Source organism: Ornithorhynchus anatinus, chromosome 16 (genome assembly GCF_004115215.2).
Source record: "Ornithorhynchus anatinus isolate Pmale09 chromosome 16, mOrnAna1.pri.v4, whole genome shotgun sequence".
Lineage (NCBI taxonomy): Eukaryota > Metazoa > Chordata > Mammalia > Monotremata > Ornithorhynchidae > Ornithorhynchus > Ornithorhynchus anatinus.
The window spans coordinates 3019406-3041881 of record NC_041743.1 but is presented as its reverse complement, the minus strand read 5'-3'; the positions used below and the strand labels follow the sequence as shown (position 1 = coordinate 3041881).

Here is a 22476-nt window from a genome sequence, read left to right as displayed (position 1 = left end):
GCCCGACGTGGGGCTCCCAGTCTTCATCCCCATATTACAGATGAGGTCACTGAGGCCCAGAGAAGTTCAGTGACTTGCCCACAGTCACAGGGCAGACGAGCGGCGGAGTCGGGATTCGAACCCACGTCCTCGGACTCCCAAGCCCGCGCTCTTGCCACTGAGCCATGCTGCTTCGTTAAGCGCTCCGCACCTTCCCTCCTCCTCACGTGCTCCGCACCTCCTCCCTCCTCCCCGTCACGTGCTTCGCACCTCCCTCCTCCTCCTCCCTGTCACGTGCTTCGCACCGCCCGCCTCCCCGTCACGAGCTCCACCCCTCCCTCCTCCCCCCTCCTCACGTGCTTCACACCTCCCTCCTCCCCTCACGTGCTCCACACCGCCTCCCCGTCACGTGCTCCGCACCTCCTCCCTCCCCGTCACGTGCTTCACACCTCCCTCCTCCCCGTCCCCGCGACGGGCCCCGCCCCCCCCCCGTGCGCGCGGCGCAGGCGCGCTCGGGTCCCGGACGGCGGCCGGCGAGGGCCACGACTTGTGGGCGCGAAGCCCGCTCTCCCGGCGCCGCGCCCCCCGACCCCTCCCCCCGCGCCGCCATGGCCCCCCGAGGACCCCCGGGGACCCCCGGGGAGGGAGAGGAGGAGGAGGAGGAGGAGCCGCCGCTGCCCCCGAGGACGGACGCATCGCTCCCGGGGGGGCGGCAGAGCTGCAGCGCCGCATGCAGCGCGGGGGGGGGGGGGCGAGCTGCGGCGCTGCATGCAGCGGAGGGCAGAGCTGCAGGACTGCATGCAGAAGAGGTGCAGCGCGCATGCAGCGGCGGTGCAGAGCGCATGCAGCGGCGGCGGCGGCTGCAGCGGCTGTTTGCAGCCCCTGCAGCTCCTGGTCTCCTGCCCGGGGTCGCCCACGGCCGGGGGGAGGGCAGGACCGGGGGGGAGGGGGGAGGGGCGACCCTGACCCCTGACCCCGACCCCTTGCCCAGCCAGCTGGAGGGAGCAGAGGAGGGGGCGGCCTGAGACCCCCTGCCCGGGGAGAGAGGGAGTGGGCAGCTGGAGACCCCAGGGGGGAGACCCCATCCCCCGCCCAGCCGGGGACGGGAGGGGGAGGGGGCGGGTAGTGGGGCAGCAGCCCGAGTCCTGCAGCAGCAGCAGCAGCAAGAAGAAGAGGAGAAGAGGAGGAGGAAGAGGGGAGGGGGCCGAGGGTCTCCCCGAGAGGATGCCGGAGCTCCGCCAGGGGGTCCCCATCCCCGCCTGACGGCGTGGTGGTCCCCCCCCTCCCCCCGGGCCCCGCCCCTCCCCAGCCGCCCCCCAGGATGGGCTGCCTGCAGAGCATCACTTGCAAAGCGCGGGTCCGGCGGGAGGGCATCGCCGTCTACGACGTCTGTGCCACCATAGACCAGGCCCCCACCCTCATCGAGGAGACCTCCCCCATCGTCCTGCGCTACAAGACCCCCTACTTCAAGGCCTCCGCCCGGGTGGCCATGCCCCCCATCCCCCGCCGAGAGACCTGGGTGGTGGGCTGGATCCAGGCCTGCAACCAGATGGAGTTCTTCAACACCTACAGCGACCTGGGCATGTAAGCCAGACCCAGATGGAGAGCCGGGGGACCCCCTCCCCGAAAGACGGAGAGATGTGGGGACCCCTCCATCCCTTCCCCCCCCCCATCCCCTTTCCAAAATCTCCTTCCCAAATTTCCCTTCTCCCTTTCAACCCCTCTCTCCCCCGCCCTCTGCCTTTGTTTCCGAGGACTGAAGGAGGATTCCCCAAAGCAATTTTTTCTTTTAAAGCGAGGGCGGAGAGGTGGGGGGGACGCCTCCCTTCCCTACCTGAAGCCCACCCCCATTCCGGGGGTGAGGGAGGGAAGGGGGTCTCCCCCACCTGGGGAAATCTTGGGCAGAGATGGGGAGAGGAGGAGGGGGAGTCTTCGGGGTCTGGGTGAGACCTGCTTCTTCGGGCAGGGCTTTTGGGGGTGTTGAGTGGGGTGGGGGGCTTTGGGGGGGAGGGGAGGTCCGAGATGGACCGAAAAAGGGGTCCCTCCGTGCCGGGGCTCGGACCCCCTAGGAGCCGGTGGTGAGGATGCTGAAGTGGGTGGAAAGGGGGGTCGCGCAGGGGAGGGGGCTGTCCCCGGGAGGCAGGGAGACCGGCCGGGGCAAGATGTGTGTTGTCCTTTCGGCTTCCAAACTTTGATGAGAGCATGTGGGAAGCGTCTGCCGGCTTCCGCCTCCCTTCCCTCCTCCTCTCCGCGGTGCTGGGAGCTCTCCAACTTCATTCAGCAATCCGGCCTCCTCCATCCATCCACCCTCCCTTCCCTCCTCCCATCCATCCATCCATCCATCCATCCATCCATCCATCCATCCTCCCATCCATCCATCCATCCTCCCATCCATCCATCCATCCATCCATCCTCCATCCATCCATCCATCCATCCATCCATCCATCCATCCATCCATCCATCCATCCATCCATCCATCCATCCATCCATCCTCCCATCCATCCATCCATCCATCCATCCTCCCATCCATCCATCCATCCATCCATCCATCCATCCATCGCTCCATCCACCAGAGGCTGGGGGATGCCCCAAAAGGAGGGACAGTGGGGTCGGGTGGGATGGCCCTCGGGTTTTCTCATTGATTCCTCTCATCTCCCCCTCTTCCCGATCCCCATTTCGTGCTGATCTCCTTACGGGCAGGGAACGTGTCTGCGAATTCCCGTCTCCCAAAAGCTCAGTACGGTGCCCTAGACCGTGACCTCGTTGTGGGCAGGGATCGCCACCCTTTATTGCTGTATTGTCCTTTCGCAAGCGCTTAGTACAGCGCTCTGCCCACGGTGAGCGCTTCATAAATACGATCGAGCGAGGGAATGAAATCTTTGCGCATGGTAAGCGCTCAAAAGATACCGTTGGTTGGCTGGTTGATTAATTGATAAGCAGGTGGCCGGGCCACTGGCTAAGATAATTTCCCTGCTGTGGGCGGAATTGCCTCTTAAATGAGTAAAGTGGATAGAAGAAAGGCACGCGTTAGGACGCAGCCTATAGCAGAAGGCCCCTCTTGAAAAGAAGCCTCGTCCACAAGGCCTGGCGGCTAGAACCCGGGCCTGGACGTCAGAAGGGTCTGGGTTCTCATCCCCGCTCCGCCGCTCGACTGCTGTGACCTCGGACCGGTCGCTTCACGTCCCTGGGCCTCGGGTGCCTCATCTGCAAAATGGGGGTGAAGACTGGGAGCCTCATGTGGGACAGGGACTGTGTCCAACCTGAGTAACTTCTGTCTGCCCCAGCGCTTAGCATCGTGCCTGGCACGTAGGAAGCGCTTAATAAATACTATAAAAGCCTCTTCCTCGAAGGAAAGGAGATTTACCCAGAACTCAAGCGGAGGCCCATTCCAGCCAGTTATCCCAAACCGGAAAACGGACGGCGGGTCGGAAAGGAGCCGGCGGATCATCCTCCCGGGGATCGGCTGCAGGTTTCCATCCTTCCCCGTGATAAACTTTCCACGTCGCTCTGGGGCCGGAGATTTTTGGTATCTGGCAGGCAGCTGAACTGTGATAAAATGGGGACTTATTATTTTGGATGAATCATGCCTTGGAAAAAAAGAAACACACCCTCCAAAGAACGATCTGTCTGTGCACGCTTGCGTGTGTGGGGGGGGGCATGTGTGTCTTCTTAAACTGTTATTAGAAGGCTGTTATTGCAGATTTAGTGAACTGGGAGGGAGAAGGAGCTCAGTTGATCACTGTCATCGTGGATAGTATTCCTCGAGCACCTACTGTGTGCAGAGCATGTGGGACACAGTCCGCGTCCCACGTGCTCTGCACACAGTAGGTGCTCGAGAAATACTGTCCACGATGATAGTGATAGTGGTTGTTCATCGACGAGTGGTATTTATTGAGTGCTTCCGATGGGCAGGGCGCCTTATCGATCGCTTGGGAGAGGACGGGACCGCAGAGTCGGCAGACTCCCTGCCCGCCGTGAGCTTGCAGTCCAGAGGACCGTATCGACCAGCACTTATTGCTAAGTTAACCCCTGGGTCAACAATAATAACAACAAAAAAACCCTAACATAGACCACACAGCGAGTTATGGAGTGACGGTCAAAAAGTAGCCCAGTTCCCCTTGCTAACGGTGACCTCAGGCGACCTCGGTCTCCTCCGCCGTGGACATTCGGGCCGAGCGCGTTTTTTGTGCCGCCGTCTGCCGTCGTGTGTCGTTGCTTCGGATCCCTTCGGAAAGAGTGAAACCTTTTCAGGTCAGGGGATTTTCAAAACGGCTTCCCAGAGATTCCGTTCTAATGTCGGTTCCGCCACCTTCCTGCTGGGTGTGACCTTGGGCAAGTCGCTTCACTCCTCTGGGCCTCGGTTCCCTCGTCTGTAAAACGGGGATGAAGACTGTGAACCCCATGTGGGATAGGGACCGTGTCCAACTTGATTAGCTTGTATACGCCCCAGAGCTTAGTCAGTGCTTAACAGATATCATTTTAAAAAAAAAAGTACCAGACTTGAGACCCTCCCCAGTTGCAGGTGTTTGTCGTGATCCAAAAATCGGGACTCAGCTCTCCAGACTGCTAACCTCAGTTGCTTGAAGTGGTGGTTTTCCGCTGCAGTTTTGGCTCCGAAGAGGGCCACGGTGAAAGTGGGGCTTGGCGTGCCGGTGGAAATCAGCGTTTCCGTTGGATGCGGCTTTGGGGTTGGCTTTGCAACTTGAGCATTGAACTTCCGACCCATTTGACCCGGTACGGCCTACCGCGGTTTGGTTTGGGAAACTGATTTTCGGTATTAAAAACTCACCTTGCCTATTAGTAATGGTATGAAGCGGTGGCTGAGTGCAGAGCGCTATACTAATAATAATAATGTTGGTATTTGTTAAGCACTTACTATGTGCCGAGCACTGTTCTAAGTGCTGGGGTAGACACAGGGGAATCAGGTCGTCCCACGTGGGGCTCACAGTCTTAATCCCCATTTTACAGATGAGGGAACTGAGGCACAGAGAAGTGAAGTGACTCGCCCACAGTCACACAGCCGACAAGTGGCAGAGCCGGGATTCGAACTCATGAGCCCTGACTCCAAAGCCCGTGCTCTTTCCACTGAGCCACGCTGCTTCTACTAAACCCTGGCAGAGAGTGCGCAGGTGGGAATTAGACACGGATCTGGTCTCTCAAGGAACTCTCAATCTAAGCAATTCACAAATCCGGCCCAGCTGTGTTTCTCAGCCGGAAATTTTATTTTTATGGTATTCGTTAAGTGCTTTTACCCTATTCCGGGAACTGTACTAAGCGCCGGGGTAGATCCAAGGTAATCGGGTGGGACACGGTCCCTGTCTCACGTGGGGCTCGCAGTCTTCATCCCCATTTTGCAGAGGAGGGAACAGAGGCCCAAAGAAGTGAAGTGACTGGCCCGAGGTCCCAGGACAGAGCCAGAATTAGAACCCAGGACCTTCTGACTCCCAGGTCCGGGTTCTATTCACTAGACCATGTGGGCAGGGTGGCTTAGTAGTCTAGGATTTTGTAACTTCGTATCGAAACCTGGGGGGTTAGCCAAGGCCCAAGGGGAGGGCAGAAAGGGCAGAGGACTTGGGGACGGGGGAAAATTAGAGAAGCAGCGTGGCTCAGTGGAAAGAGCCCGGGCTTTGGAGTCAGAGGTCATGAGTTCAAATCCCGGCTCTGCCACTTGTCGGCTGTGGGACTGTGGGCGAGTCACTTAACTTCTCTGTGCCTCAGTGACCTCATCTGTAAAATGGGGATTAAGACTGTGAGCCCCACGTGGGACAACCTGATTCCCTTGTGTCTACCCCAGCGCTTAGAACAGTGCTCGGCACATAGTAAGCGCTTAACAAATACCAACATTATTATTAACATTATTAATTAGGTTCTTTTGGATTCCGCCATCTGCAGATTAGCTATAGAATTAACCAGCAGCTCCACCACCTGTCTGCTGTGTGACCTTGGACGGGTCACTTCTCTGTGCCTCAGTTCCCTCATCTGTAAAATGGGGATTGAGACTGTGAGCCCTACGAGGGACAGGGACCGTGTCTAACCCGATTTGCCTGCATCCACCCCAGTGCTTAGTACGGCGCCTGGCACATAGTAAGCGCTTAACCACGATAAAGTAAATCCCACAGTCATTATTATTATTGCCATTACTAATAATAATAACTGAAGGGCCTTGGCCAAGTGATTTTTATGGCTTTGAGCGTCGGTTCTCCCCACCCGGAAGGGGGTAATAATCCGGTTCCTCTCTTTCTGTCCCGTGACGATATCGTGGGAATGAAGTGTGGAGATGTGCTGGTACTCGGAGTTCCTAGAAAGAAAGATGCTATTTAAATCCAAGATATTCTCGTTTGTCTCCTGAAAACCCTGCATTTGTCCTTCTGGAGGAATGAAAATCGAGCCTTGTCACCTTTGTGTATGTAGGTGCGTGTGTGTGCCTGTACTGAATTGGACTCTCCCAAGTGCTCAGTCCAGTGCTCTGCCCCGTCAGCTCCTGGGGGGACAGGGATCGTGTCTACACCCTGCTTTTGGACTCTCCAGGTGCTCAGTCCAGTACTTGGCACACAGGAGGTGCTCAGTAAATGCTATTGAGGATACTGATGGTGAAGTCCCAGTGGGTCCAAGCGAGACCAGAGACCCCTGGCCGCCCCGACCCCCGGCCACCCGAACCCAACAGGACCTCACCGTCGGAGAACTGACTGAGCGAATGACCTCCCCTTCCACGTCGAATGTGCGTAGGATTAATAATATAATGATAACGACTGTGGTATTTGTTCAGCGCTTACTCTGTGCCAGGAACTGTACTGAGCGCTGGGGCAGATACAAGGTAATCGGGTTGGGCACGGTCCCCACCTGGGGCTCGCGGTCTTCATGCCCATTTTCCAGATGAGGGAACTGAGGCCCAGAGAAGTGAAGTGACTTGCCCGAGGTCACCCAACAGGCAGCGGTCTTTAAGCTGTCGGTCTTCCCTCCCTAGGAATCCCCTCTCAGATAACAGTCCGGTACCCGCTCGGGTATCTGTCATCCTACTGTCACCCCTTCGTCTGACAAGTCGCCTGACTTCTGGGCCTCAGTTTCCTAATCTGTAAAATGGAGATTATCCCCCTGTTCTCTCTCGTGGGGGACGGGGTCTGTGTCCAACCTGATGATTCATATCTACCCCGGCGATTACTACTGTGCTTGGCACATAGTAAGCGCTTAAATATTGTTATTGTCGTTATTATTATAATTTGCCATCCAGAACTTGTGTTGCAGAGAGCATTTCACTGCCCCAATTTATTCATTTTTTAATGGCATCGGTTAAGCGCCTACCACGTGCCCGGAGGCCCGCGGGGAACGCAGGCGGGAGGGACGAGGCGATCGGGCTCCTGGAGAGAATAGCAGGTGGAAGAGGCCGGCGATTAAAGTAATTAGGAAACCAGTGAGGCTTTTGTGGCAGGAGAGACGGTAAACCCTTCGATAAATACATAAAGCTCGGCTGATCCCCAGCCGAAGAGAGCCCAGTAGGTCCCCTCCTCCGCAGCCGAAGGAGAGGCAGAGAAGGGTAGTGGTTAGAGGTGAAATCGGTCCTGATCCTGAGGGTCCCTCTGCCATCAGAGTGACCCAGATCCAGTGAAACGCAGTCTTGATTGCTTGACAGCGGGGCAGAGACTTCAAGGGCCCCGGGAGAGCAAGGTCGGGATCAGTCACACTGGCAAATGCAGCCCCGTAGTGACTCAGAGGGTGAAGCCCGGGCCCGGAAACCAGAAGGACCTGGGTTCTAATCCCCGCTCCGCCACATGTCTGCTGGGTGACCCCGGGCAGGTCACTTCACTTCTCTGGGCCTCAGTTCCCTCATCTGGAAAATGGGGATGAAGACCGTGAGCCCTATGAGGGACAGGGACCGTGTCTGACCCAATTACCTTGTATCTACCCCGGTGCTTGGTACAGTGTCTTAGTAAACGCCAAAAAAACCACAAACATTATCGTTATCATCACTACACACGTATCTTGAAGAGACTATAAAGTAGCTCCTTCCCTCCCAACCCCACTTAATAATTGGAATGATAATTGTGGTATCCAAGCACCGACTATGTGCTGAGCACCCTACTAAGCACTAGAGTAGGTACAACAAAATCAGGTCCCACGTAGGGCTCCCTTTCTAAGTAGGAAGGAAAACGGGATTCGAACCCCCACTCCGCAGGGGAGGGAACTGATGCCTAGAAAAGCTTGTCGGGGGCAGGGACGGTGTCTATGTATTGTTCTGTGGCCCTCTCCCAAGCGTTTAGTACAGTGCTCTGCACCCAGAAAGTGCTCAGTAAATATGATTAAATGAAGGAATGAAGTGACCCGCCCCAGGCCACCCAGGAGATAAGCGGCAGAGCCGGGATTGGAACCCAGGTCCCCCGGCTCCCAGGCCCGTGCTCTTTCCACTAAGTCTTGCTGCTTCCATGGCCTAGCGGCAAGAGCCCGGGCTTGGGAGTCGGAGGTCGTGGGTTCGAATGCCGACTCCGCCACTTGTCTGCTGTGTGACTTTGGACAAGTCACTTCACTTCTCTGTGCCTCGGTTCCCCCATTCTGGAAAATGGGGATGAAGACTGTGAGCCCCACGTGGGACAACCTGATTACCTTGTACTTACCCCAGCGCTTAGAACAGTGCTTGGCACATAGTAAACGCTTAACAGATACCATCTTCATTATTATTATCCTTCCTGTCTTCAGCCCACAACCCCGCACCCCCCGCCCGACCCCCCAGCTGCAGCGGCTGATCCCTCTGCCAATGGGGTTGCGTCGGGGAATGATTCTAAGCCAGGGAGAGTGACTTAGATGGGGTTTCCGATCATCGTTCCCGCTCCGCGGAGAGCAGGAAGAAGACGGAGAGCACTATATTCTAGTTGGCACTTTAAAAGCAGGTTCCATTACCCCAGGAGGATTTATCTGTTGCTTTGCATAATGGTTCTTGAATGGCTCCAAACTGAAGAAGAAGGGAAAAAAAAAAACCCATCATAACTGAGACCCCTCCCCTCCCCAGTTCCCTGTAAATGGAGAATTCTCCTTGATGTCTCACCCGGATAATGATGATGATGATGATGATGATGATGGTATCGGTTAAGCGCTTACTACGGGCCGAGCACTGTTCTAAGCCCTGGGGTAGATACAAGGTAATCAGGTTGTCCCACGTGGGGCTCACAGTCTTCATCCCCATTTTCCAGATGAGGTCCCTGAGGCACAGAGAAGTGAAGTGATACTCCCAGAGTCACACAGCTGATAAGTGGTGGAGCCGGGATTAGAACCCATGACCTCTGACTCCCAAGCCCGGCCTCTTTCCACTGAGTCACGCCGCTTCCCACCCCCGGGATGAAGCCGCTCCGGGAGTTTGGGGGAGGTTAATTTGGAGGTCGCCCACTCTGTGTTCCCCCTCAAACTCACCCTCTCACCCGGAGAAGCAGCGTGGCTCAGTGGAAAGAGCACGGGCTTTGGAGTCAGGGCTCATGAGTTCGAATCCCAGCTCTGCCACTTGCCGGCTGTGTGACTGTGGGCAAGTCACTTAACTTCTCTGCGCCTCAGTTCCCTCATCTGTAAAATGGGGATTAAGACTGTGAGCCCCACGTGGGACAACCTGATTCCCCTATGTCTACCCCAGCGCTTAGAACGGTGCTCGGCACATAGTAAGCGCTTAACAAATACCAACATTATTATTATTATTATTATTCCTTCTCCGACCTGTTGCCCCAGGCTGGGCCTCCCTACACCCCCCCAATCCCGTACCCCCCCAAATCTCCAGGCCTCAATTCTCCCCCTCTTTAAAGCCCTTCTGAAATCTCGTGACCTCAGAAAAGCTACGCTGATAAATTCCCTTCTTCCCTCTAGACTGTAAACTCTTGATGGGAAGGGAACGTCCGATAATTCCGTTGTAATATACTCTCCCGAGTGTTTCGCATGTAGTAAGCGTTTAACAAATACCAACATTATTTAGTGCAGTGCTCTGCACGTAGTAAGCACTCGATAAATAAATCGATTGATTCCTGTTTAGCATACCCCAATGGCTTAGTGGAAAGAGGCCGGGCTTGGGGGTCAAAGGGTGTGGGTTCTAATCCCGACTCCGCCACTTGTCTGCTATGGGACCTTGGGCACGCTGCGTAACTTCTCCGTGCCTCAGTTACCTTATCGGTAAAATGGGGATTAAGACGGTGAACTCACGCCCGCAGTATTGTTTTTCTCGGGGTGCCGCCCTTTTGCTGTCTGGAAGGACGCCTGGGCCCTTTCCAGTTGACCGTGATGTCCTCAGACCCTCTGTCCCCTCCTCAACCCGGACCCTGGGAGAGGGTGGTCTACCCGGGGGGGCCATTGGGTCTGCAGTCTTTCTCCTGCACCAGAGCAGCTTTCTGCTTTCGGGAGCTACATCCGGCTACATCCTGCCCGTCTCAGCAGTGCAAAGAGGAGCTCAGGACACACAGATTCCTGGCCATTTGCCAGAGAGAGAGAAAAGTGGAGAGGGGAGGGAAAAGGGGAGAGAATCGATCAATCAATGGTATTTATTGAGCACTTATTGTGTTCAGAGCACTCTGCCAAGGGCTATGGGAGGACACAGTACAAGAGAGTCGGTAGATTTGCTCCCTGCCCATAACAGGTTTACTGTCTAGATGGGGGGCAGACGTTGATGTAGATAAATGATTTGTAATATATAATTTAAAGATATGCACCTAAGTGTTTCGGTGAGGCGAATATCAGATGACCAAAGGTCACAGATTGAAGTGCAAAGAGGGGAGAGGGAGAGGAGGGAGGGAGAGAGGAAGAGAGAGAAAGGGAGGAGGGAAGGAGAGAGGGAGGGAGAGAAGGAGAGGGAGGAGAGAGGAAGAGTAAGAGGAGAGAGGAGAAAGAAGGGAAGGAGGGAAGAAAAAGAGGGAGGGAGAGAAAGAGAGGAAGGGAGGAAGGAAGGCGAGAGAGGGATGGAGAGAAGGAGTAGAAGAGAAAGGAAGGGAAGAAGAGAAGGAGAGAGAGGGAGAGGAAGGGAAGGGGGGAAGGAGAGAGGGAGGGAGAGAAAGGGAAAAAGAAAGGGAGAGAGCGGTCCTTCGTGTGCTCACTAAATACAATTGATTGATGGGTGTGAGCGGCGATTAGCTGTAAAGACAAGTCAGGCACTCGGGATGTGTCACAAATGGCAGGAAATGTGCTGCTCTGGGGAGAGGCTAGTGGGAAGAGTTGGAGGGGGCGGGGGGGATGGGGGCTTGGGAGGAATTCGGGAGCCGCCCCGCCGGTCCTGAGCCCCCCAGACTGGGGAGGGGAGCCGGGCGGCCTGGGCCGTCCCCGGCGGCAGATGGTCGGGGGTCGCCGGGCCCCACCCAGCCTGGGCCAGGCGACAGATGGGGGCACTCCGAAGGGGAGGGGGAATCCTAGCCGCAGGCCCACTCCGGCCCGCCACGGGGGCTCTGGCTTGGACCTTTCTTCCTTCTCTCCCTCATCCCCTCTGCTCCTCCCTCTCTCACTTCCATCCTCTCCTCCTCTCTCCTTACCCTCTCTCCCCCCTCCCTCCCATCCTGTCCTCTCTCCCTCCCTCTTTCCAACTGCTCCTTCCTCTCTCTCTCCCTCCCTCTCCCTTTCTCTTTTTATTTGAGGAATTTCAGCCTACAGCTCTAGCCTAATTACACTGTCTCCGATTCCCTAAATAGGGTGGGTGAAGGAGAGAATCAATAACACGGAACAATTAGCCGGGTCCTCCCCCGTATCCCATTTCTTCGCATGTGGACGTGCACGTGTGTGTGTGTGTGTGTGTGTGTGTGACCCTGATAGGGTCAGGTACTGAAAAGTCTTTTTTTTTAAATGGTATTTGTTAAGTGCTTACTGTGTGCCAGACACTGTACTAAACACTGGGATAGATGCGAACTAATCAGGGACGGGACCTGGGTTCTAATTCCGGCTCCTCCACTTGTCTGCTGTGCGACTTTCTCCGTCCCTGTCTCACATGGGGCTCAGTCTTAATCCCCGTTTTACCGATGAGGTCACTGAGGCACAGAGAGGTGAAGCGACCCGCCCAAGGTCACACAGCAGACAGGTAGCGGAGCCAGAAAGCCCTGGATGCATCCCACCCCGGTTTTATCCCGGCTCCTGGACCCCCCTCGGGCCTTCCGCCTCGGATGGATCCAGAAGCTTCTCGGTACAGTGCTCGGCGCACAGTGAGCGCTCAATAAATACGATTGGCTGACGGACTGACCGGCTTTGGGAGAGGATGCCAGAATGGGAGCTTCCACAGGCCCGAAATGGTTACAGAGAGGAAGAGAAAGAGAAGGGACAGATGGCCAGGTGGCAGGATAGGCGAGTTAAACGGTATTAACAATACTACTGATAATAATTGTATTTGATAAGGGCTTACTCTGTGCCAGGCACCGTACTAAACGCTGGGGTGGATACAAGCAAATCAGATTGGACACAGTCCCCGTCCCACATGGGGCTCACAATCTCAGTCCCCATTTTTATAGATGAGGTCACTGAGGCCCAGAAAAGTGAAGTGACCCGCCCGGGGCCACACAGCAGACAGGCGGTGGGGCCGGGGTTAGAACCCATGACCTTTGGACTCCCAGGCCCGGGCTCCGTTCACCGCACCGGGCCCCTTCTCATATCGATTGATTGGCTGATTGATCGACCGGGGCTCGAACGTCAAGGGCCTCGAGGGGCCTCCGGGTACCTCACCCTCAGCCCGTGTGGCTTCCGGAACCGCTCCAAACCGGCGCCGAGCCCGCCTGCCGCCGGCCCCGGCTGCCAGATGGCAGGCTGGGCGCCGCTGCCAAGCAGAAGGCCGCGTCTGGGGGGGTGGCGCCGGGGCCGGGCCATGAGCTGGCACCGGGGGGCCCGGGGTGGGGGAGAGCCACCCCTTGCCTACCCCCCACAGCCCGGAAGGGTAAAGCCTTCCGGCAGCGTGGCTCAGTGGAAAGAGCCCGGGCTTGGGAGTCAGGGCTCATGAGTTCGAATCCCAGCTCTGCCACTTGTCAGCTGTGGGACCGTGGGCGAGTCACTTCACTTCTCTGGGCCTCAGTTCCCTCATCTGTAAAATGGGGATGAAGACTGTGAGCCCCACGTGGGACAACCTGATTCCCCTGTGTCTACCCCAGCGCTTAGAACGGTGCTCGGCACATAGTAAGCGCTTAACAAATACCAACATTATTATTATTAAAGCCGGCCAGCCAGGGGGAAGGCCAGCTCCTGGGCCTTGGGGGGCGGGGGGTGCCCGGCCCCATCCAGGAGCCGTGGGGAAGACGAGGCGGGCGGAGGGCGGGCAGCGACTCAAGGGACACAGACCTGAAGCGCCTGCCCAAGAGAAGCAAGATCCAGCAGGGAAGAGTATATTTAAGAACGGGCAGAGAGGTATATGTAGAAAACCAATTCGAAGGAAGAAAGAGCCTGGGTTTGGGAGTCAGAGGACCCGGGTTCTAATCCCGCCTCTGCTCCCTCCCCACTGTGTGACTTGGGCAAATTGGTATTGGTTAAGCTTTTACTATGTGCCGAGCACTGTTCCAAGCGCTGGGGGAGATACAGGGTAATCAGGTTGTCCCACTTGGGGCTCACAGTCTTCATCCCCATTTGACAGGTGAGGGAACCGAGGCACCGAGAAGTCAAGTGACTTGCCCGAAGTCACACAGCTGACAGGTAGTGGAGGCGGGATTAGAACCCACGACTTCTGACTCCTAAGCCCGTGCTCTTTCCACCGAGCCACGCTGCTTCTCTCCACTCCTCGGGGCCTCGGGCTCCTCATCTGTAAAACGGGGATTCAGTGCAGGTTCTCGCTGCTACCTAGACTGTGAGTTCCATGTAGGACCTGATTATTTTGTAGCTACCCTAGCACTTAGTAGTAGCAATAATAATAATAATTATGGTATTCGTTAAGAGCTTACTATGTGCCAGGCACCGTACTAAGCGCTGGGATAGATACAAGCAGATCGGGTTGGACACAGTCCCTATCCCCCGTGCGGCTCACGGTCTCCATCCCCATTTTACGGATGAGGGAACTGAGGCCCAGAGAAGTAAAGTGACTCCCCAAGGTCACACAGCAGACAGGTGGCGGAGCCGGGGTTAGAACCCATGATCTTCTGACTCCCAGGCTTGGCACAGAGTAATCACTGAGGAAATACCACAATTATTATTATCATTATCATCATTATTACTAGTAGTATCCATGCCTTAGCCATAGCCAGCTGTAACACAGCGGTATGACCTCGGCCAAGTATTCATTCATTCATTCAACAGTATTTATTGAGCGCTTACTATGTGCAGAGCACTGTACTAAGCGCTTGGAATGAACAAGTCGGCCACAGATAGAGACAGTCCCTGCCGTTTGACGGGTTTACGGTCTAATCGGACTAATCTAATGTAGTCTAAGTAACTCACCCCCTCGGAGCCTCCATTTTCTCCTCTGCAAAATGGGGATGAGGTAGACTGTTAGCCCTTGTGGACCGGGGAGTGGGTCCAATCTCATTAAATTTGCGGTGATGCTAAACTGGGTGGCGCGCCCATCCTCCTGGGGAAGACGGGAGTGGAATCCCAAGTGACCTTGAGGAAACGCTCCTAAGAAAACAGGAGGAAATTCAAGACAGCCAGAGGGGGCAGGTCCCACCCACAAAAGGGGGAAAGACTGATGGACCCCCAGGACAAAGGAAGAAGTCCCGGGGGTCAGAGGTGACCACAAGCTGCATAACGTGACGGCCCTCTCGCCACCGTAGAACTGCGTATGACCGGGGAAATACGCCTTCCTGTTTCCTTGCACCGTTCGGCTCCTATTGAAGCACCGAGTCGAGGACGCTGCATTGTCAAAGGCTGAGAATAATAATAATCATAGTGGTGTTTGCTAAGAGCTTCCTGTGTACCGTATTAAGCGCCAGGGTAGCACATGGGGGCTCACAGTCTGAGTAGGAGGGAGAACAGGTGCCGAATCCTCATTTTCCAGATGAGGGAACTGAGGCACAGAGAAGTGAAGTGACCGCTCCAGGGTCACCCAGCGGGCAAGTGGCGGAGCCGGGATTAGAGCCCGGGTCCTTCCGACACCCAGGCCCCGGCTTTACCCACTAGACCTCCATGCCTCTCTTGGGCTCAGGGCGGGGGCGGTCTGGATGGAGAGGGAGCGGTGGATTCCGGAGATGGTTGTGACCGCCGTTGCCAAAGAAGGGGCTGGCGTGGGCGTGAACGTGTGGCGAACACATGTGAACCTGTGTAGCGATTGCCTCTATGTCTCCCTGGAGTTGTCCCTGACTCTCCTTCACGGACTGCAAAGGGATTTCCCTGAAGCCTGGGTCATCCTGCATCCCCCCCAATCTCCCTGGGCAGACCCCCAACTCACCCTCTGAGTCCCTGGATTCGTCCCAGTTGTGGCTTCCAAACTCCCCGCCATTAATAACAGGCCGTGTCAGCTCGCTGCTCAGTAAGCAACAAAATATGGGGTGTGAAACGCGCAAGGAAGGGCGTTAATGAAAACAATAAACCAGTCTTGTCTTAAACGCTCCCGTGGCTCGTCTCCCCCACCCCGCAGGCCCCCCTCCCCAGCCCCACGGGGGGCTCCGTCACTTCATTTCTCCCTATGAGCTGCCCCTCGTTCCGTCGGTGGTATTTACTGAGCACTTGGGAGAATAATCAGTCCATCAGTTGTATCTGTTGAGCACTTACTGTGTGCAGGACACTGTGGAGATAATACCTATGGTGTTTGTGAAGCGCTTACTACGTGCCAGGCACTGTACTAAGCGCTTGGGAGGGTAAACTACAACAGAGTCGGTAGACACATCCCCTACCCATAACGAGCTTCCAGTCTAGGGTGCGATACCTTAGACAGGTCACTTCTCCGGGCCTCAGTTCCCCCATCTGCAAGATGGGGATTTCACAGTGTTTTGCCCTCCTGCTTAGACTGTGAGCCCCAGGTGGGACCTAAAGATCTCGTGTTTCCCCCGGTGCTTAGTACAGCGCTTGGCACATAGTAAGCACGTAACGAATACCGCTATCTTTATTACCACTGCTGCTGTAGTGCTTGGTACGGTGCTGAGCACACAGTAAGCGCTCAGTAAATACCTCTGATGATACTAGGATGACTTAAAACTATTACTCTTTCAATTGACCACTGTTAACTGCGGCTACTAGTATCTGGAACAGGATTGAGGCTTGTTGTGGAAAGGGAACGTGTCCACCAAAGAGAAGCAGCGTGGCTCAGTGGAAAGAGCCCGGGCTTGGGAGTCCGAGGTCATGGGTTCGAATCCCGGCTCTGCCACTTCTCAGCTGTGTGACTGTGGGCAAGTCACTTCTCTGTGCCTCAGTGACCTCATCTGGGAAATGGGGATGAAGACTGAGCCTCACGTGGGACAACCTGATGACCCTGTATCTCCCCCAGCGCTTAGAACAGTGCCCTGCACATAGTAAGCGCTTAACAAATACCAACATTATTATTATTATTATTATTATTAATTCTGCTATACCGTGCTGTCCCAAGCGCTTAGCCCAGTGCCTTGCACACAGTGAGCGCTCAGTAAACACCACTGATTGATGGAATTCCGAACCTGGGAGTCAGAGGCTGGCGGTCTCCCCTCTGAGCCCGGCAAGCTCCTAGAGAACAAACCTAGAGAAGCGATTTATCTCGACTCCAATCCGAGGCCCCGCGAGTGGATTCAGCCAAAGGAAAACTAATTAAATCTGTATAAATGGAGAGTTAAAAAATGCAGAGTTGATCAGATTGCAAGCGCATTTTAGGGGCTTCAGTGTACTCTGCCAGGGATTTCTAAGGCCGAGCCGACTGCTTTAGGAAACCGAATTAGCGGTTTTGAACGGCGGGGTGGATCAGACGACCGGAAAAAAAAAAAAAAAAACACCTCCTCTAGGAACCAGGGAGAGATAGTCCTTGAAAGTGGCGACTTATACAGTTTGGGAATCCGGGAAGTTTTTGATAGATGTGGAAGCAGTCCCGGGAGAAGGTGTGGGGAAAGGCGAGAGAGGGAGAGAGCGAGAAAGAGAGTTTGTGGGTGATCCATCCATCCATCCACCGTATTTCTCGATCACTAAGTGCAGAGTGCTTACATTAGTGGTAAAAAACACAATTCCTGCCCCCAACGATCTTACAGTATTGTGGGCAGGGAATGTGTCTGCGGTATTGTACTTTCTCAGGCGCTCAGTACAGTGCTCTGCACACAGTCAGTGCTCAAAAAATACGATCCACTGGCTGACGCAGTCATTTCGGTAATCAGCGTGGCCTCGTGGAAGGAGCCCTGGGTTCTCATCCCAGTTCTGCCACTTGCGTACTGAGGGACCTTGGGCAAGTCACTTAACTTCTCGGGGCCTCAGTTTCCTCCTCTGCAGAATGGGGATCGAATGCTTGTCCTCCCTCCAACTTGGACTGTGAGCCCCGGGTGGGACAGGGACTGTGTCCAATCTGATCATCTTCTTGTATCTACTCCAGCGCTTAGTGCAGGGTGTGACGCATAGAAAGCCCTTGTAAAATATCACGGTTGTTACTATTTTTATTTGCATTTCCCGACAGGAGGAAAAAGAAAACGGAAAGATGGTTAGGGGAGTAAAAAAGCGCGTAAAGAGCAGAACCCGTTTCGATCGATATATTTAAAGATCGCTGGGTTTGACGTGGGAGCTGGGGAGAAGAAAATGAATCCAAGAAGGCTTCCCAGAGAAGGAGGGCTTTGAGGATAGGCAGAGATGGAGCCTGGCGGATTTGAAAAGAAGATGGAGTTTCTCGCCGGGCAGAGAGAGAAGACGTGGTATTTGCTGAGCGCTTACTGTGTGTCGAGCACCGTACTGAGCGCCAGGGTAGATAGGAGATCACCGAGTCTAAGTAGGAGGGAGAACAGGGATTGAATCCCCATTTTACAGATGAGAGAACTGAGGCACTGAGAAGCGAAGTGACTTGCCCAGCAGACAGGTGGTGGAGGTGGGATTAGAACCCAGGTCCCCTGACTCCCGGGGCCCAGGCTGTTCCCACTAGGCCACGTATGTGTGAAGGGGGGAAGTAAGGCCTTGGCTATGGGCGGGGTGCGGATGTAGACGCCACTGGAGCCTAGGTTGTGGGCTGAGAAGTCCTCCCATTCTGGGAACCCGGAGAAGCCCCTCAACTCTCCGGGCCGCTTCCCGGGCAGCCCCCCCCCGTCAGCCCGGCCCGAGGAGCCCGGGGCACGCCACGGCCTCCACTCGACGCCCAGATCCGGCCCGGCTCCCGGCCCCGTCCCTCCGCTTGGCGGAATGGCGGCCCGGGCCCCTACGTTTACCACAGGAGGAACCCGGGGGCCGCAGCCCCGGAGGCCTCCGGGTGGTGAATTCGGCAACTGCTGCCGGCTCCCTCCGATGTCACGACGGGAAGGAAGTTGACGGCCGCCCAACCGCCCCACCTCCCCCCGCTCGAGTCTCTGAAGCGGGACAACTGGGTCCGGAGGGGAAAATGTTGGCCCTGGTGCGCTTCCGGGAAGAACAGGAGAGGGAGCAGGGGACTTCTAAGCGGAGCCAGCGTCTCCTCAGCTTGTCCCCTGCCTCTCCTTCCCGCGCTCCTCCGGGGCAGCTCCGCTCAGCCACCCGTCCTACCGCTCCCACTCCACTCTCAATCAGTCGACCCATCAATAGTATTCGAGAAAAAGCACGGTCTAGTGGCAAGAGCCCGGGCCTGGGAGTCGGAGGACCTGGGTTCTAATTCCGGCTCCGCCACTTGTCTGCTGTGTGACCTCGGACCGGTGGCCCCGCTTCTCCGGGCCTCGGTTCTCTCATCTGCTCATTGGGAATCCGGTGCCTGTTCTCCCTCCTACTTTGACTGTGAGCCCCATGAGGGACTGGATTATCTTGCGTCTACCCCGGCGCTTAATACAGTGCTTGGCAGAGAGTAAATACTTCACAGATACCACGATTCTTATTATCAAGCACTCTAAGCAGAGATGAGAGACGGTCTGGGCTAGTGCTCACCCTTTTGGGATTGTATTCTCTTTAACCGCGGTGTTACTGCCCTTATCCTTAATTAGTGTGAGTTCCTGTCTTCCTGCTTGATTGTAACCCCCTCAAGGGCAGGGATTATATCTACTCACTCCATTTTACTCTCCCATATGCTCAGTACAGTGCTCTGCACATACTTGACCAGAAGCTCCTTGAGGGCAGGGATCGACTCTTCTAATTCTTTTGTTCTCTCCCGAGCGCTCAGTACAGTGCTCTGCACAGTGTAGACTGGGAGCTCCGTAAGGGCAGGGATCGGGCCTACTATACGGTACTTTTCCAAGCGCTCAGTACAGCGTTCTCCACCCAACAGCCCCTCGGTCAATACCCCTGATGGCCTAGCACAGTGCTCTGATCCCGCCAAGCCCTCGATTTCGCCGCTGCTGAAATCGGAGCCCCAGCTTTCCCTCCCCTCTCCGGTCTGCCCCACCGCTTCCCGAGAATATCCTGGCCTGAACCCCAGGAGCTGCCATTTTCCGAGCTGCGTCTGCTTTCCCGGAGCTATGAATAGCTTCTGGGAACACCGCGGCCCGCTTCCTCCCGGGGAATAGTAACTAAGGGACTTGTTAAGCGCTTACTACGCGGCAGGCACTGTTCTAAGCGCTGGGGTGGATCCCAGCTCATCGCGTCGGACACAGTCCCAAGTCTAAGTCGGAGGGAGGAGGATTTAATTCCCATTTTACAGATGAAGTGACTGAGGCCCAGAGAAGCGAACTGACTCGCCCAAGGTCACACAGCAGACAAGGGAAACAGTGTGGCCTAGCGGAGAGGGCGCGGGCCTGAGAATCAGAAGAACCCGGATTCTAATCCCAGCTTCTCCCTTGTCTGCTGTGTGACCTTGGGTGAGTCACTCTGCTTCTCTGGGCCTCAGTTCCCTCATCTGTAATTAAGACGGGGAGCCCTATGCGGGACAGGGACCGGGTCCGACCCCATCATCTCCTCTCAACCCCGGCGCTTAGTACGGTGCCTGGCACATAGTAAGCGCTGAAAAAATTCCCCAGTTATTATTAAGGGGTAGAGTCGGGATTACCGTCAGGCTCGGCTCTAACCATCAGGCCACGCTGCTTCCCAACCACCGGCCTGCACTGAGAGTCGGACGGGAGGTGGGGGGATCCGCCTCGGGGAGAGATGGACGCTGAGCCATTCCCCGGGAGCGTCTCAAAGGGTCGGGAGACGGCCGACTCATCGGGCAAGATGGCGACGTGGGGTCCAGAGGCCACGAGATGGGTTGGTCGGAGCCGCCACGCGATCAGTCAATCAATCGGTCAGCGGTTTGGTTTGGGCACTTCCTGGGTGCAGAAGCACAATTCTAAAATGCCTGGGAGAGTACAAGAGAATCAGTCGCTACACCCCCTGCCCTCCCTTGTGGAGCGTACGGTCTATTTTGGGGGGATCACCGGACTGAGCACTTGGGAGAGGACGATAGAGTTGGTGGACACGACCCCCTGCCTCGAGGAGCTGACGGTCTCCTGGCTTTGGGTTGGTTTTTTTTTTATGGTATCTGTTAAGCCCTCACTCTGTGCCAGACACTGCCCTGAGCGCTGGACTGGATACAGGATAATCGGGTTGGTCACGGTCCCTGTCCCACATGGGGCTCACGGTCTTAATCCCCATTTTCCAGATGAGGCAACCGAGGCCCAGAGGAGTGAAGTGACTGGCCCAAGGACACAGAGTAGACAGGCGGCAGAGCCGGGATCAGAACCCCCGACCCTCCGAGTCCCAGGCCGGTGCTCTTGTCCACGACACCGTGAGTGTACGGGTGGCCCCGTCGGGCGGCCGCGCTCTGCCCCGAGCGTTCAGTCCGGCGCTCGGCTCCCCTCCTCCCTCCCGGCTTTGATTCCCCTCCGTCTCTTCCGCTCCGCCAGGTCGAGCTGGGAGCTTCCCGACCTGAGGGAAGGGCGAGTGAAAGCCATCAGCGACTCGGACGGGGTGAGCTACCCTTGGTACGGCAACACCACGGAGACGGTGACCCTGGTGGGCCCCACCAGCAAGACCTCCCGCTTCTCGGTCAGCATGAACGACAACTTCTACCCCAGCGTGACGTGGGCCGTCCCCGTGAGCGACAGCAACGTGCCGCTGCTGACGCGCATCAAGAGGGACCAGAGCTTCACCACCTGGCTGGTGGCCATGAACGCCACCAGCAAGGAGAAGATCGTCCTGCAGACCATCAAGTGGAGGATGCGGGTGGACATCGAAGTGGACCCGCTGCGGGTCCTGGGCCAGCGGGCCCGGCTGGTGGGCCGGGCCCAGCAGGACCAGCCCCGCGTCCTCCACCGGATGGAGCCCATCCCTCACAACGCACTGGTGAAGCCCAACGCCAACGACGCCCAGGTCCTCATGTGGAGGCCCAAGAGGGGGCCGCCGCTGGTCGTCATCCCGGCCAAGTAGGGGTCCTCCGGGCGCCGTCGAGGGGGGCCGGGGCCAAACTGAATTTCTGAGCCAAAGGAGGCCTTCTCCCCGCGCCTGCCGCTCGGGTCCCGGGGAAGCGAGGCCGGCGGAAGCTGGGGGGCTTGTGCGGTGGGGTGGGGGGTGGAGGGGGTCTCCCCCCGGAGTCCCCGCGCGGTCCCGGTTCTTGGGAGGGCCTGCCCGCGATCCGGCAGAGTGCCTGGGGCCTCCGTCGCGTCCCCAATCCGTCGACGGCGCTCTATCGAGCATCCCCACGGGTCGGAGGCGGAATTGGGAAGCCGCCCCGAGACCGTCCGGCGGGGGGGCTCCCTTCGGATCCGGCCCCCGCCGCTCGGCCGGAAGGGATGGGCGGGGGTGGGGGGGGACCCCACGCGACGCCGGGACGTTTATACCTATGCATTCGTTTTGGATCGATAGAAGGTCGTCTGTGAGGAGGGAGCCGGGCAGCCACGGTGCCAACGCTAGGCACCGTGGATGCACCCACCTGGGTCGGGATCTCCTCAGAATATTGTTCCTCCCGCACCCCCTTGGCGTGGATTTCCTCGTTGTCGTGCAGCGGGCCGGGATCTTCAGGAGCCCCTCCGCTCCCCGCGTTTTCAGAAGGAGAAGTCCCGAAGGGCCACGTAGTCGACGGCTGTTCTCTTCTTCCTCTAAACCGACCCTAACGTTTGCCAAAAGAAAAGCCCGGTCTTGGCCACCTGGGAGACCTGTCCTGGCTCTGGACGTGAAGGGGGTTAAGCGAGCGTTTCCGTCCTCGGGTTGGGCTAACAGGTGAGGTGATGTGTTCGAACACCATCTCCGGATGACGTATCTCCCGACCGCCTCATCTGAAGCATCTGGGGCATCCCTGGAGGTTCGCGTAGATCGCGCCCACCTATAGCTCGTGGATTATGAGCCCCGTGAAGGTCCCTGTCTAATTCCCACCTTCCATTCGGCCGTATTTATCGAGGGCTTTTACGCTCTCTCCCAGCGCTCAGTTATGAGAATGATAATAATTGTGATATTTGTTAAGCGCTGATTAGGTGCCAGGCACTGTACTAAGCGCTGGGGTGGATGCAAGCAGATCGGGTTTGGCACGGTCCCTGTCCCACCTGCGGCTCACGGTCTTAATCCCCGTTTCCCAGATGAGGGAACTGAGGCACAGGGAAGTTAAGTTCGGGACTCGCAGACCTTTAGAAACCT

The 22476-nt window shown here is 56.6% G+C and overlaps 1 protein-coding gene across 1 annotated transcript; it reads left to right on the top strand.

Moving 5' to 3' along the window:
- The first annotated feature begins 1206 nt into the window (after positions 1-1206).
- FAM78B (family with sequence similarity 78 member B) lies at positions 1207-22272 on the top strand. The gene is made up of 2 exons (XM_029080335.1): positions 1207-1563; positions 20754-22272. Exons 1-2 carry the CDS (start codon positions 1301-1303, stop codon positions 21274-21276), a joined length of 786 nt encoding a protein of 261 aa, XP_028936168.1. The 5' UTR covers positions 1207-1300; the 3' UTR covers positions 21277-22272.
- Positions 22273-22476: the final 204 nt, after the last annotated feature.